At 32.5% G+C, this 13160-nt stretch overlaps 1 protein-coding gene across 1 annotated transcript; it reads right to left on the reverse strand.

Moving 5' to 3' along the window:
- Positions 1–689: 689 nt before the first annotated feature.
- frc (fringe connection) lies at positions 690–11827 on the reverse strand. Its single transcript, XM_069508595.1, has one exon. The coding sequence runs from the start codon at positions 11596–11598 to the stop codon at positions 10606–10608; it is 993 nt and encodes a 330-aa protein (XP_069364696.1). The 5' UTR covers positions 11599–11827; the 3' UTR covers positions 690–10605.
- Between the last annotated feature and the right edge of the window lie 1333 nt (positions 11828–13160).

A 13160-nucleotide genomic window follows, 5' to 3' on the forward strand; every position in this document is an offset into this window, starting at 1 on the left:
AATATCTACGACATAATATTGTCTGTCATAAGCTATAAAGCTACCATACAAATAGTTCGTAAAACAAAAAAGAACGTATTTTCACGGACTCGGATCGGATGAGTGCGTGATCGCTCTTACAGCCGTAAGTTTTATCTGTAACTAGCTGCCCCGGCGAACTTCGTACCGCCTAACAGGCGATTCTTTTTCAGGATTTTTTTAAATTTTTCTGTCCGTAAGAACCATCCCCGTACCTCAAGGAATATTATGAAAAAAGAATTAACGAAATCGGTTCAGTTCTCGAGATTTGCGATCAGCAACACATTCAGCGATTCATTTTTATAGTAGAGATTTATCGATAAGTTACTTAGCAACGTTGTTATGTGTAAATAAATTGTAGGGTCTTTTTTGACAATTAACAACTCGTCTACCGTCGACAGATTACGGGATAAATTGATTATAAGTTCCGCAAATTGCTATTGTGCTGGAACCATGTCTAATTAACATCGAAATGACGTCATCTTGACGTCAGCCGAAATAAAAATATACCATCAGCTCGTAATTTCAGTCTAGTGCTGACGTCACTAAAATGGCGGCCACGCATATTAGCAATTTGCGGGACTTATATTTATATAATTAATTTCGGTCATAAATTGATAATGACGTAATATGTAAATAGGTAGGTACACAAACAAACAACGAACTCTTCATACATATTTTGCTTTATTAAATAAAACTTAATTTACTTTTAATTACAGATTAATATGGCTTAGAAAATACTAAATTAAATTTTAATAGTATAATTTTCTTTAAATACTTATGTAGGTATATCTCGATGTTGGAAAACCAGAAAGTATAGATAAGTGTAACAATACATGATACTTACTTGAAATATCTAGTAAAGTATTAGACCCTATTGAAATGCTAAAACCAACACGGTTTGGCGCCTCTTTTTACCCGACTACGGCAAAGCCAAAATGATGATTATGATTTTAGCATGTATGTATGTTTGTAGCGATGTATGGTCTACCGTAGCAGCTAACTAATGATGAATGGGGTGACAATCGATTCGTTATTATAAGAACAAAACCAATATGACTATGATATCAATATCCAAAAAAGAGGGAGTTTCGAGGTCTCTCAATTTTTTGCTGTCGTGTTCAGTCATCAGTGGGATATCAAATAAAAGAAGAGAAAAGTCTATATGTTCATTAAAGGTACAATTATTATTAAAATATAGTAGTTGGGGGTTTAGCATGGTTTTATATAGTTTTGAATTTTATCTTGTTAAACATTATCATTTTATTTAGGTAGGTCTTTAAATGAATAGGTATTTAAGTATGTATACTGAATTACCTTCGGCGGTTTTTTCTCGTTCGCATAAAAGTGCTTTTGGAAAACTGTAAATTTCATTTGTGATGCACATAAATGAAAGCCACGACAAATTGCCTACATTTATACACTACAGGTATCCTTAAGTAGGTATACAGACTTCATGTGCCAGCCAAAAAAAGACAAGAAATGAGTCGGTGAACTGGTGAAGAGGTATGGCTACGGTAATATGCAAATATACCATACATAATATATAAAATTAAAGTTATCAGACGTTCTATGCACGTATATGTAGAATGTACATGACGGCGCATGCGTGAATTCCGTGACTTAAATCGTAAGTGCAAAGACATTAATTAACTTAAAATACATTTTATTTTCATGTCTATCCTATTTATTACATATTGTTGCTCAAGCCTTTATTTAGGGTAAGCCCACGTGACGTACGGAAATTGTAATCTCCAACGGGAGAAATCGTATGATTTTCGCAGTCCAGACTTACCCTTTGAAATAAGAAATAAATTTTGTATCAAGATTTCAAAATTAAGGTGCACAGCCTTCGATCACGTTTTTTATACAATTGATATATCTGGGTTACATAATATAAATTAAGTAGGTATGTAATAGGAAACAATTAGGTATGTTGATTCTAAACATTACATTCAACTTAAATAGGTATTTATTTCTCTAAATTTAGATATTGTCTAATATTTTTTCTATTTTTAGTTCACTTTCTAAACTATGTACAAGTAGTTATACGAAAAATTAATATTGCATTCTAATAGGCAGAATTTGGCTGTACCGTTTTTGTAACATCTGCACTGTTTACCCATATTCGCAATAAAGAAATTTGATTTCAGTGTACCCTATATGTTATCATCATGAAGTCATTGCTGGCCCACTACTGAGCACGAGTATCTTCTCAGAATCATATAGAACTTTCATGTTGAATAAAATAGCTCCTCACTTGTTATTTTTCCACTAAGCAATTAACGCGTTAATTTTTTAAATAGGTAATTTTAAATTCAATTCATTTTTGACGCTATAGAAGCTATTTACGAATTTTGATATCGATACATTGGGAAAATTTACATACCTATCTAATACTAGTAGGTACACAACATACCTAAGAAATTTTTGAACATGCGAATTTTTTTCTTACTGTGTACATAATGAGAATGCGTAAATTAACTAATCTGATAATATTAATAAAAAAATTGTTCATTGTTAAACTAAATTATTCTAAATAAGGTTCTAAGGTTGGCGACTAGCTACGAGCATCTAAATATTACTATTACAGCGACTTATTATATAAAAACAAGCATTTAATAATATGCCTTAGCATGCTTGTTAATATTTTAGTTACTGAATTTATAATGTGTCTTCAACCGGCAGACTTAGAAAAATGTGAAATATAACACTTTTTTTTGGTCACCAGCACAAATTAAAAGTCGCTCAGATTTAGCAAAGGATTAGCAAGCTAAAGTGGTAATGGGCAGGTCATGTCTATCGCAGAACCAACGGCCGATAGAGCAGGCGAGTTCTGAAGTGGAGACCACATACCGCGTAAGCGCAGTGTAGGACTACCTCCAGCCCGCTGGACCAATGATCTGAAGAAGGTGGCAGGGAGTGCGTGGATGAGGAAGGTATAGGGCCGTGTTTCCATCATACAGGCTGTTGGATTGGATTGGATTGACATCAAAGTAACGCACATAGCATAAAAAAATGAAATGCGTTTGAAGTCTTGACATTAGATGCTTGGTTCGTTCGTCAACCTTTTCCTTGGAAGTGAGATCTTAGGAAACTTAGAGCTTATTGAATGTATTTTGTGCACATCAGCGTTCTAAGTTTCGTGTTAAGGAAATTACCGAATATTCGAATATCGCAAATTTTGTGTTCGAATATTCGACCCAGTTTATTATTCAAGTATTCGAATTCATACCCTAGAAGCAACCCGATATAAATTAGTAAGACCGCTCTTTACTAGCGTACGACTCGCAGCGCTAAGCCCGTGAACGGCATAAAATGAAAAAAAAAATTACAAATAACTATTAAGAAAATAATTCATGTAAATATTGCTTGTAAAATTACAGTCTTTTATTGGTATTTCATCAGTACCATAAATGCGAAAGAGTGTTTGTTTGTTGGTTTATTGGTTTGTTGGTTTGTCCTTCAATCACGTCGCAACGGTGCAACGGATTGACGTGATTTTTTGCATGGGTATAGATAAAGACCTGCAGAGTGACATAGGCTACTTTTTATCCCGGAAAATAAGAGTTCCCACGGGATTTTCAAAAAACCTAATTCCACGCAGACGAAGTCGCGGGCATCAGCTAGTATTCAATATATGTAATAAAATTTATATAAATAAATTCCACATTGTACGTAATTGTTTTCTCTTTCCTCAATAATACTTACCTAGTCAATTCAGTTTATTAACCTTACCTAAGTGCTAAAAATGTCAGAATACTTATATTAATATAATACCTATATCTACATTATTATACAAACAGTGGCGCGCAATTAATTTAGGTAGGACGGAAAATGTATACACATTATACTACCTTTATCTATAATTCAATATCTGAGCGTACAAATAATAAATGGAAACACATATTTTAAATAGTTATATATAATTATTTTTGTGAGATTCATAATTACATATCACTAACAATAATAAAATTATTATTTTAAGATTCGTATGAACCTGAACATAATAAAAAATATAAGGTAGTACCTAACTTTTACGCACGGTTGAAGTTAAACTTCTTCAAAGTCAGTTAAAAATAAGATATAAATATAAATTAATAATAATATTATTCAGCGCAAGCCACTGAATGCAGGTTATGTACATATGAAATCATATCGTACACGGCCTCAAAATTCAAGGCGCAATTTTAGTCGGTTCGTAAAAATCATAAGAACGTCAGCAGCATGCATTATGTCGTTCACTCTGGTTGTGTTGAAGTAAATAAAGCTGACTTTGAGTTGTTATAATAAAGACGCTGCGCCTCGTATCCTCTTTAGTCCGTAGATTTAGGGCCGGCTAGGGTCAGTTTTCCCGCGGTGCGACATTTCATTTTGGCGCCCCTTAGTCCCCAATAACGCATTCCGAACCAGTGGTAGATGCAGCTGACGATTCAAAAATACTTCTAAAAGTTTAATTGAATAAAAATATTTTTTATTTATTTTATTTAATATGCATTTTTAAATATGTATCTTGATGTATCTTCATACGTTAGACCTCCAAATTTTTTTCTTCATATCATTAACGGCCGAACTTAATAATCATCGTACAGAACCCTCTCCAAGCGAGTTCAACTCGCACCTGTCCGGCTTTTTACAATAATTCTCGACGGGCGCATTTTTGAATCTGTTTCAGCACCCCCAAAATCAAATCTAGGTCTAGAATTGAGATTAGATAATCTAATTTTTTTAATATTTACTTATACAAAATATTGAAGTTATAGAATTTTATTGTAATATTGCCTAAGGGGAGCGCATTTTTGAATCCGATTTGGCGTTTTGGTGCCCCTCTTACACCACTGTTCGGCCCTGTTTATGTTTGCTTTATAGCTTCATACTTACTATTTCTATACTGATTTTTTAAGGATATTGTAAATTCAATTATTCGATTATGTTATGTAAGAAAATAAATATATTTAATATAAATTAATATAAATCTTTAATAATTTATTTAATAATAATTATATATCTAATATTATGTGTCTGTAATATTCTAAAGTTCAAATGCCGGCATATCACGTTTAGTCTAGACAATCCTCAGAAATGACCAGAGCGCTTAATCAAAGCCAAAAAACTTCGGCTCCTGCTTACCGAATTTTCCAGCCAATCTAGAATTCCTAGTCCAAAGCTGAAGAAACTTTATTTTACCAATTCGGCTTTGGACTAGGCCATCCTGAATAATGTATTTGAGTGTGTTTAGGCTTTGAATAAACAAGTAACTACTTTGTCGTTAGTAAAATATTAGTAATTGATTTATTTAAAAGTAAGGAGATAGGTACACATAATTTATGTATATTTTACATACATACAATTATATTTTACAGTCATAATATTCCTAAGCAATATGTTATGTATCATATTATACATATTGTTTAGGAATAATAGGGAAATTGTAAGCGATGCGACCATCGCGTGCTTGCGTCAAATAGAACGAGAATACGCGATCATCGCGCGAATGCCAATTAGAACACCTATTCGAGATAAGTATGTTTGATCGCGCGTTCAAACGAGTGAAATTCGTGCAAACTTGCGATGATCGCGTAATCGCGTTGTATTAGCACAACGCCATATGCTTTGCAAAAGCATTAAGAGTAAAATAAATAAAAAGTAGGCATTTTTACTTTTTAATTATCTTAACGTTCACGATACGACGTAGTTTCAGTACCAATATTGCAAGTTTTTGTAAATCCATATCTCAAATTGAAAAATGATCGGCAACTCATACTTAAATATCATTTCTAGTCTAGCTTGTTGATTGAGAAATTGAAACATTTTTTATCAAATAACCTTTTAGAAGTATGTACTTTTGAATCGTCAAATGCAATACCTTCCACTGCACTGGTTCAGTTCGGAATGCCCTTTGATATTATTTTACTAACAAACATAAAAACTTCAAAAGTATTGTTTTATTCGAAGTCTGAAAATTTTAAGACGCTCAAGTACATAATTTAGGATTGCATAGTCGAAAGCCGAAATTCTATTTTGACGATTCAGTTCATAGCGCCAAAATTTCAGCTTCTGCCTAAAGAGTTTTCAGGCCAATTTAAAAGTGCCTAAATTCCTAGCCAAAGAACTGATATGGTAAAATGGAGTTTCGACTCTGGACTTTAATATATCTATTGAAATGTACTAGGTACTACTTTTAAGTATTTACATGAAACATGCGCATTTGCGTAGGTATGCAATATGCATAGCTAGAAAATACAAAATATAAGGAACTACTTCATACATTTCTACTTACTTATGAAATTTCATATAATCATAAAATAGTATACTATAGGTACATGTAAAATGTAAATTTTATTCTAATAATAAAAACATAACTTTTGTGTACATTAAATATACTACATGTTGAAATTTTTAATCAGAAAAAGCTTTATTATCAACTATTTCATAGACTCATTCATTATTATTAGTATTGCTTTAATCCAGGGGTTTGAAAATTGTGAAGTCCACGCGGACGAAATCGCGGGCATAAGCTTATTAGGAAATAAATCATTTAAAAATTTAAACTGCATTAAAAGTGTGTTTTTAGTACCTAATTGAAAATTTATTATTATGAGTGGTGTATATGTAAAAGTATAACACATTTAAAACTATATTTTTTGCTTTAACAATAAAAAAGAGAGGCAATTTTGAATATCATTTACAATTATTTCATGCTCATTCCATAAGTATGAAACATTAACCAAGAATGTGTGTAAGTATAAGCTTATAAGTAAGATAACCTTTTATGAATCTATAACAATGAAATAAACCGTTAAATTCCTTGAAAAACAAATTATAATTTTCTAAACTTCTATAAGGGACTTGTCCCGCCACCGACGAGGATGTGACTAGCTATCGACTCTCATCTCGCTCAAAAACCGTTTACTCGATGTATGATTCCGTGTCAGAAAAAGACACATATCTACAATCTACATATATATTAATAGTTGATCGCTGACTGTGCACGATAACTCTCTCTCTCTCTCCACTAGTATGCGTGATAAGAGCTATCAAAGAAAAACTCGCTTAGCTATGCATTTTTGGCGGTCAAACAACATGCTCGCGTACTTGGGCGGGGATTATTGATGTATGACTAACGGCGAGTAAACTCGTTTCTCGATAATCGTCGGCGGTCGAACCCTAGGTCTATATAATAATATACATACATATACAGTTCATTATGTTTATGTTTGTACCTACTATGTTGTTAATAAAATATTAGAAATTAATAGTAGGTATAGTTCGCGCCAATTAAATTAGTCGTTCTTGAAATTAACTGCAAGACGCGTCGCAAATGTATTTTTAAGCCGTCATTGGGCGCATATTATACACATAATATACATATACAGTTCATTAAGTACTTAGTATATTGCTTTTTTATTTTTCTTGTATTTCATTCTGAGGTTTTGAGGTCCTATTAATAAATTGTACCTACTTAGAAATTAATTACTTATGTCTTTAATGCATAGTATTTTAACAATGTATATATGCCATCCTTTACTCAGAGATAATAATTATTGCAGTGTATTAAAATTATTAATTTCGAAATAAAATAATGTATATTGATTATGTAACAATCATTATTTTAACTCATTACAAGTCAATTTATTAAATTATATAAAATAAAACTAGGGATTAAAGTTAATTCCTAGAATTTTTCAGATTTTTAATTCGAAGTCGCTTCGAAGTCACTGGCAGGCGTCAAATGTTACCTACATTTGACGTTGGGTAGCCTATGAAACGCCTATTTTTCTTTGATTCACGTCACTTATAGCCTTATATTTGACATATCGTCGATTCAGGATCAAACCTAGTTCCCTCCTCTTGCTCACTCTGCTTCTAGGTTCTACTCTACCTACCCTACTCTACCTCATAGGTCACACTCGAGGGGGTACGCAATTTTTTTTTGACTCTTACTTTTCATGTTCAGGAAATATATTTTTTTAATTTGAAACCTTTCTCTTTATAACGGTAAAAAATTTCTACAACCTTCTGTATCTTTCAACTTTAATAGTTTCTGAATAAAATGTTTGCGGTACACATACATAATAACTAGACGAAATAATGAGGATGTTCACTATGGAACCATAAAAAAGGGGCAGCTAAAATCATTTTGATTTAATACAGTAATGACAATATTATGTAACCTTACTAACTTATGTTTTATCTATTTGTAGACTTTTTAACATCAAAAATATACATTAATTTTTATCGATATAAATTGTAACAACTTGTACATCAAAGAAATCGTCAGTACAAGATACTGATAGTGGAATACGTGTAGTATAACTAGTAATATGTACGTAATAATGATATACGACATATAGATACCTATAGGGCAGGAATGTAAGAAGAAAAACTTTTCGACAAGCGACAGTGTAGATCACTCTAAAAATTATTAATACCTGAGGCTAAGTTGCAACTTTTTAATTCGATTTAAGTGATGAGTTCGAATTAAATATCCGAAATTAACTTCGAATAATAAATTCGACGTTCATCGCGAACGGCATCTTGGGTAGCCATCTATTGGTTAATAATGATGATGATTGTGAAGCAAGAAGTAATTGATCCAATTTAAAAAAATGTAGAATTTCTGGGTATTTTTCAGACAGGAAAATGAAAGTAGAAAAATCTTGTGTGTCCCTAGGTTCCCCTACATTGTACATGTTTTGACTCACAAGTTTTTTTTAAAATTTTGAAATCATTAGTAAAAAACCGGCCAAGTGCGAGTCAGGCTCGCGCAATGAGGGTTCCATCCTACAGTCGTATTTTAACGACATTTTGCAGGATAATTCAAAAGTATGATACATAAAAATAAATAAAAATCTGTTTTAAAATGCACAGGTGAAGACCTTTCATAATATGATACCTTACTTGATATAGTTATCTAACTTAGAAAATTGAAAATACTAAATATTAGTTCATGACCACAATTTAATTTTTTTTGTGTGATCTAACCCTAAACTCACGGTTTTCAGATTTTTCCCCAAATGTCAGCTATAACATCTACCTAACTGCCAAATTTCATGATTCAACGGTCAGTGAGGTCAACGGGAAGTACCTTGTAGGTTTCTTGACAGACAGACGGACAGACAGACAGACAGACAGACAACAAAGAGATCCTATAAGGGTTCCGTTTTTCTTTTTGAGGTATGGAACCCTAAAAAGCGACTTAAATATTAGTGCAAAACAACATTTATTGTTTTTCATAATTACCTATAGATAATTATGAATAACAACCCACCCAACCACTACCCTAGCTTCACCCAGGTGGCCTTGCCTATACCACAGACTAAAATTATGAATGTGTTATATTACAATACATAATAATCTACACTTTTCTCGTGACATGTTCTGAATGATAATGAAACATTTCTAATTGCACTCAGAAATTCCGCCACTAAATTTGTTCTACCGAAATCGAACCTGTTACTAATAGGAAACCTATTGATGTAGAAAAGGAATAAAATTGTATGTATTAATTCATTGTTATGTATAGTGGTGTCAGTATTAAAAGTCTATTATTTACTAATCTATTACACTGAGCGTTATTGATTTGCTGTTACCTGTTGAGGAGTTTTGTCCACCATCTCTGAAAATATTTACAGATCTTACTTATACATCTAGATTTACTTATACATGCACCTATCTGACAATACAACCTTTAAAAAGAAAAAATAATAGTCAAAATTGTTTGAGATTTCATGCAGTTATGGAGTAACATCAACAAAATATTCATTACCTATCCCAAACGAACCCTACTGTTTTCCAAAATAAATCTTGTATGTTAACCTGCAGTATTACTTATAAGTATGCCAAGTTGCATTCAAATACGTTCAATAGTTCTAGCATGAAGCACACACAGGCAGACACACAAAAAATGCTGCATATATTATGGCCTATATTAAAAATAATAATGTTTCTTCTGATTAAAATTTTCTAAATAAATTTAATGTATACTGTGTCTATTTACAGTTTTATTATGGATGAATTAAACGAAATTCTAATTTAATGCTATTATATAAGATAAAAACTGATTTCACTTCATTTTGTTATTTCATTGTACAAAATACTTAAATACATAATTTAGGGACATAAAAAGGCTGTTTTTCATTTTTGATTTAAAACATTCAGATTTACAATAAATGCTAAATTTTTCAATATTAGATTTTATCTGTATTTTCTTTCATTATAAATAACTCAATTCATTATTTATTGTTTTTTCGATTTTGTCATACTCGATAGAAATGTTCGCAAATATAGTAAATATATTTTAACATTTTAACACCAAAATTGTATACCTAAAGTTACAATAATGTTTATAAACCATACAAATTAAAAAAGTTTGTTCTAACTCATTAAATGCTACTACAAAAAGTGTAACAAAATATAATAATTTGCAATTTTATTTTAAATTTTACTGTACAGATTGAGCCATCACATTATTTAAAGTAATAAGGTGATACCAGGCACTATATAAATCATTTATATCTTTGGCAACAACCACTTTTACCTTACAATTAATGTAAAGCACTGAGTTGAATATCTTTTTAAAATCCACTATACAGTATCAACCTTACTATTTGCTTCATTTAGCAGCATGTATGAGGAAGGTTTACGTTTAAATGTCACATAAGTGTAACCCAAACTAGCTAATACACTGATATTTAAACCAACAAAATTGAGCCATGAATACACATAATCTCCACCAATCATCATTCCTAAATATGTAACAAAAATATTTTTAAGACATCCTATAATAGTAGTTGTTAGAGCACTATTGTATTGGGTACATAACATAACACTGTAGGATAGCACAAATCCCATAACGCATGACATTAAAAATTGAATAAAAAAGAGCATGTCAGACCAATGTGGGTAAGCAGCAGAGCGTTCCAGATCACCTGTACACCAAGCCACTATGCCTGCAGGAATGATCATAAACAGTGCATTGTAATACATTAGCCCATACTTGCCAAGTTCTTTAGAGTCTAATTTCTTTTTCATGTACACTCCATTAGCAGCTGTAAACCCATCATTCAATAGTACCAGTGTGTAGCCCGTCCATGAGAATGTGACGTCGTCAGCAGCTGCAAGTAATGCTCCTCCAACCATAGCCAATACACTGACCTGGACAGGCCATGAAGCCTTGATTCCAAGCACAAATCTTTCAAGAATCATAGTCATGAGAATGCTAAAGCGTCTGAGTGCAGTAAACATTGGAAGGCTAAGTTCTTTTGTGCCACCGAGGCCTGTGGCCATGTTTCCCATGTAGATCAATGGTAGTGGCCAAATACGGCGTGCTACACCACTATCCAGTGGCGGAAACTTCACTACATTAAATGAACGTCCACACCACAGTACCGTAATTGTTGCTATCATTTGGCCTAAGCCCAAAACCTGATACGAAGGGAAGGCGTAAGACGTTAATACGGTTTTATTCACTACCGTTATCATGAACGATGCAAGTGCATAAAATGCTGCACTTAAGATCTTCTTCACCATCAGCACTCTATCAGCTTCAGCCTCCTCTTGAGAAGTATGTACCGACATGGCGAACTTGCAATAAATAAATAAGTAGTTAATTGAAGCTATTTAACTCACATGATCGGTTCAGCCGACACAGTACGCCACAAACAATTGTTGCCTGACACGTATTGTTTGAATACGGTCGTTTTTATCACGACCGATGCGTTTTCATGGCCAGATAGACGCTCTGTTCATTAAACATAATTAAATAAAAGCAAAAATTTATGAACCTTAGTTATCTTAGCATACACGACAGCATTTATTTTAGCTATAGCATTTGACACTGACAGTGACAGTGACAGTAAGGACATGGCATTTGCCCTCATTCGTCAAATTAAACATCGTCGCACTCAGAGACTAAAGGAGAGTTGCCTCGGAATAATGATTTCTCCTCGAAGAAAGTTACCGCCCTGAATTATTGGTCTGTGCAGATATCGATAATAATTTCATCTCAAAAATGTTCCTGCCATAGATTATCTACTATATACTAGAGATAGATGTGCGACTCTAGATTTCTTTTTCAAAGTTACGCGTGTGCGCACATCTAGAGGGCACTAAAAGCGCGCTAGGCGTGCGAGAGCGCGAAAATTTGAATGCTATTTAAATGTACTTTACTAGAATATTATATATTTTTGAACATGTTTTAAAAAAATATCAATAATTCCATTAACATTTGTTTAAAACATGTTTAAAAATATATATTACAAGACTGACTCTTTAAGATACTAAATTATAAAACACTATAGAAATAAAAAGGTTTTAAGGTTTTGTAAAATATTTTATTTTCATAAATTCGTAACTAGGTACATAAAATACATACCCAAATTCAAGACCCACGAGATTGTGAAATAGGTAACGCTCAAATCCAAAATTTTTGGTTATTTACTTTTCATAATTTTCATATTACTACCACAACTGGTGTATTTCAACGATCTTCAAACTGGTGATTGCAAATTTGATAATTCGTAACTATATATTCAGTCTTGCTTTCTAAATGTTGTCCTACTATCTCTTTTCATTGTTTAAATGGTTTCAAAGAGAGGAGTAGCCAGGTTTTGGAAAGCCATGCAAACATCTGAAAAAGTAATAACATAAAATATGCATTAGTCTATACTTACTTATTGTACTTAATTAGTTGATAGCTGATACCTATAATATAAAAATAACTTAGTCAATAAAGTTCAAAACAAATGTTGTAAGCACACTTAATTACAAAACAAAAAAATTACAGAATTAGTAGTTAATAATCCATAGCAATATGATAAATGCAAAAGTGTGTCAACCTGTCTGTATGCTAGCTTTTTACAGTAAATTTGTGTAACCGTTTATGATGAAAGTTAGTACAGAGATAACTTGCATCCAGGTAAGGACATAGGCTTCTTTTGTCACGGAAAACTCAAACAGTTCCAATGGGATTCCCAAAAACCCTAAATCCACGTAGACAAAGTGGTGGTCATCATCTGTTTGGTACAGAGATAGCTTGCATCAGACGGTTGTAACTTGTAGGCCACATTTATCCCGGAAAATTGGACTTCTCACGGGATTTCTAAAATAGTTTTTTCGAGCGGACGAAATCGCAGGAACTA

Source organism: Maniola hyperantus, chromosome Z, assembly GCF_902806685.2.
Source record: "Maniola hyperantus chromosome Z, iAphHyp1.2, whole genome shotgun sequence".
In the NCBI taxonomy this organism is placed as follows: Eukaryota; Metazoa; Arthropoda; class Insecta; order Lepidoptera; family Nymphalidae; genus Maniola; species Maniola hyperantus.

Bases quoted from the DNA above. Each gene is read 5' to 3' on its own strand.
- frc (XM_069508595.1), bottom strand. From the start codon at position 11,598: ATGTCGGTACATACTTCTCAAGAGGAGGCTGAAGCTGATAGAGTGCTG.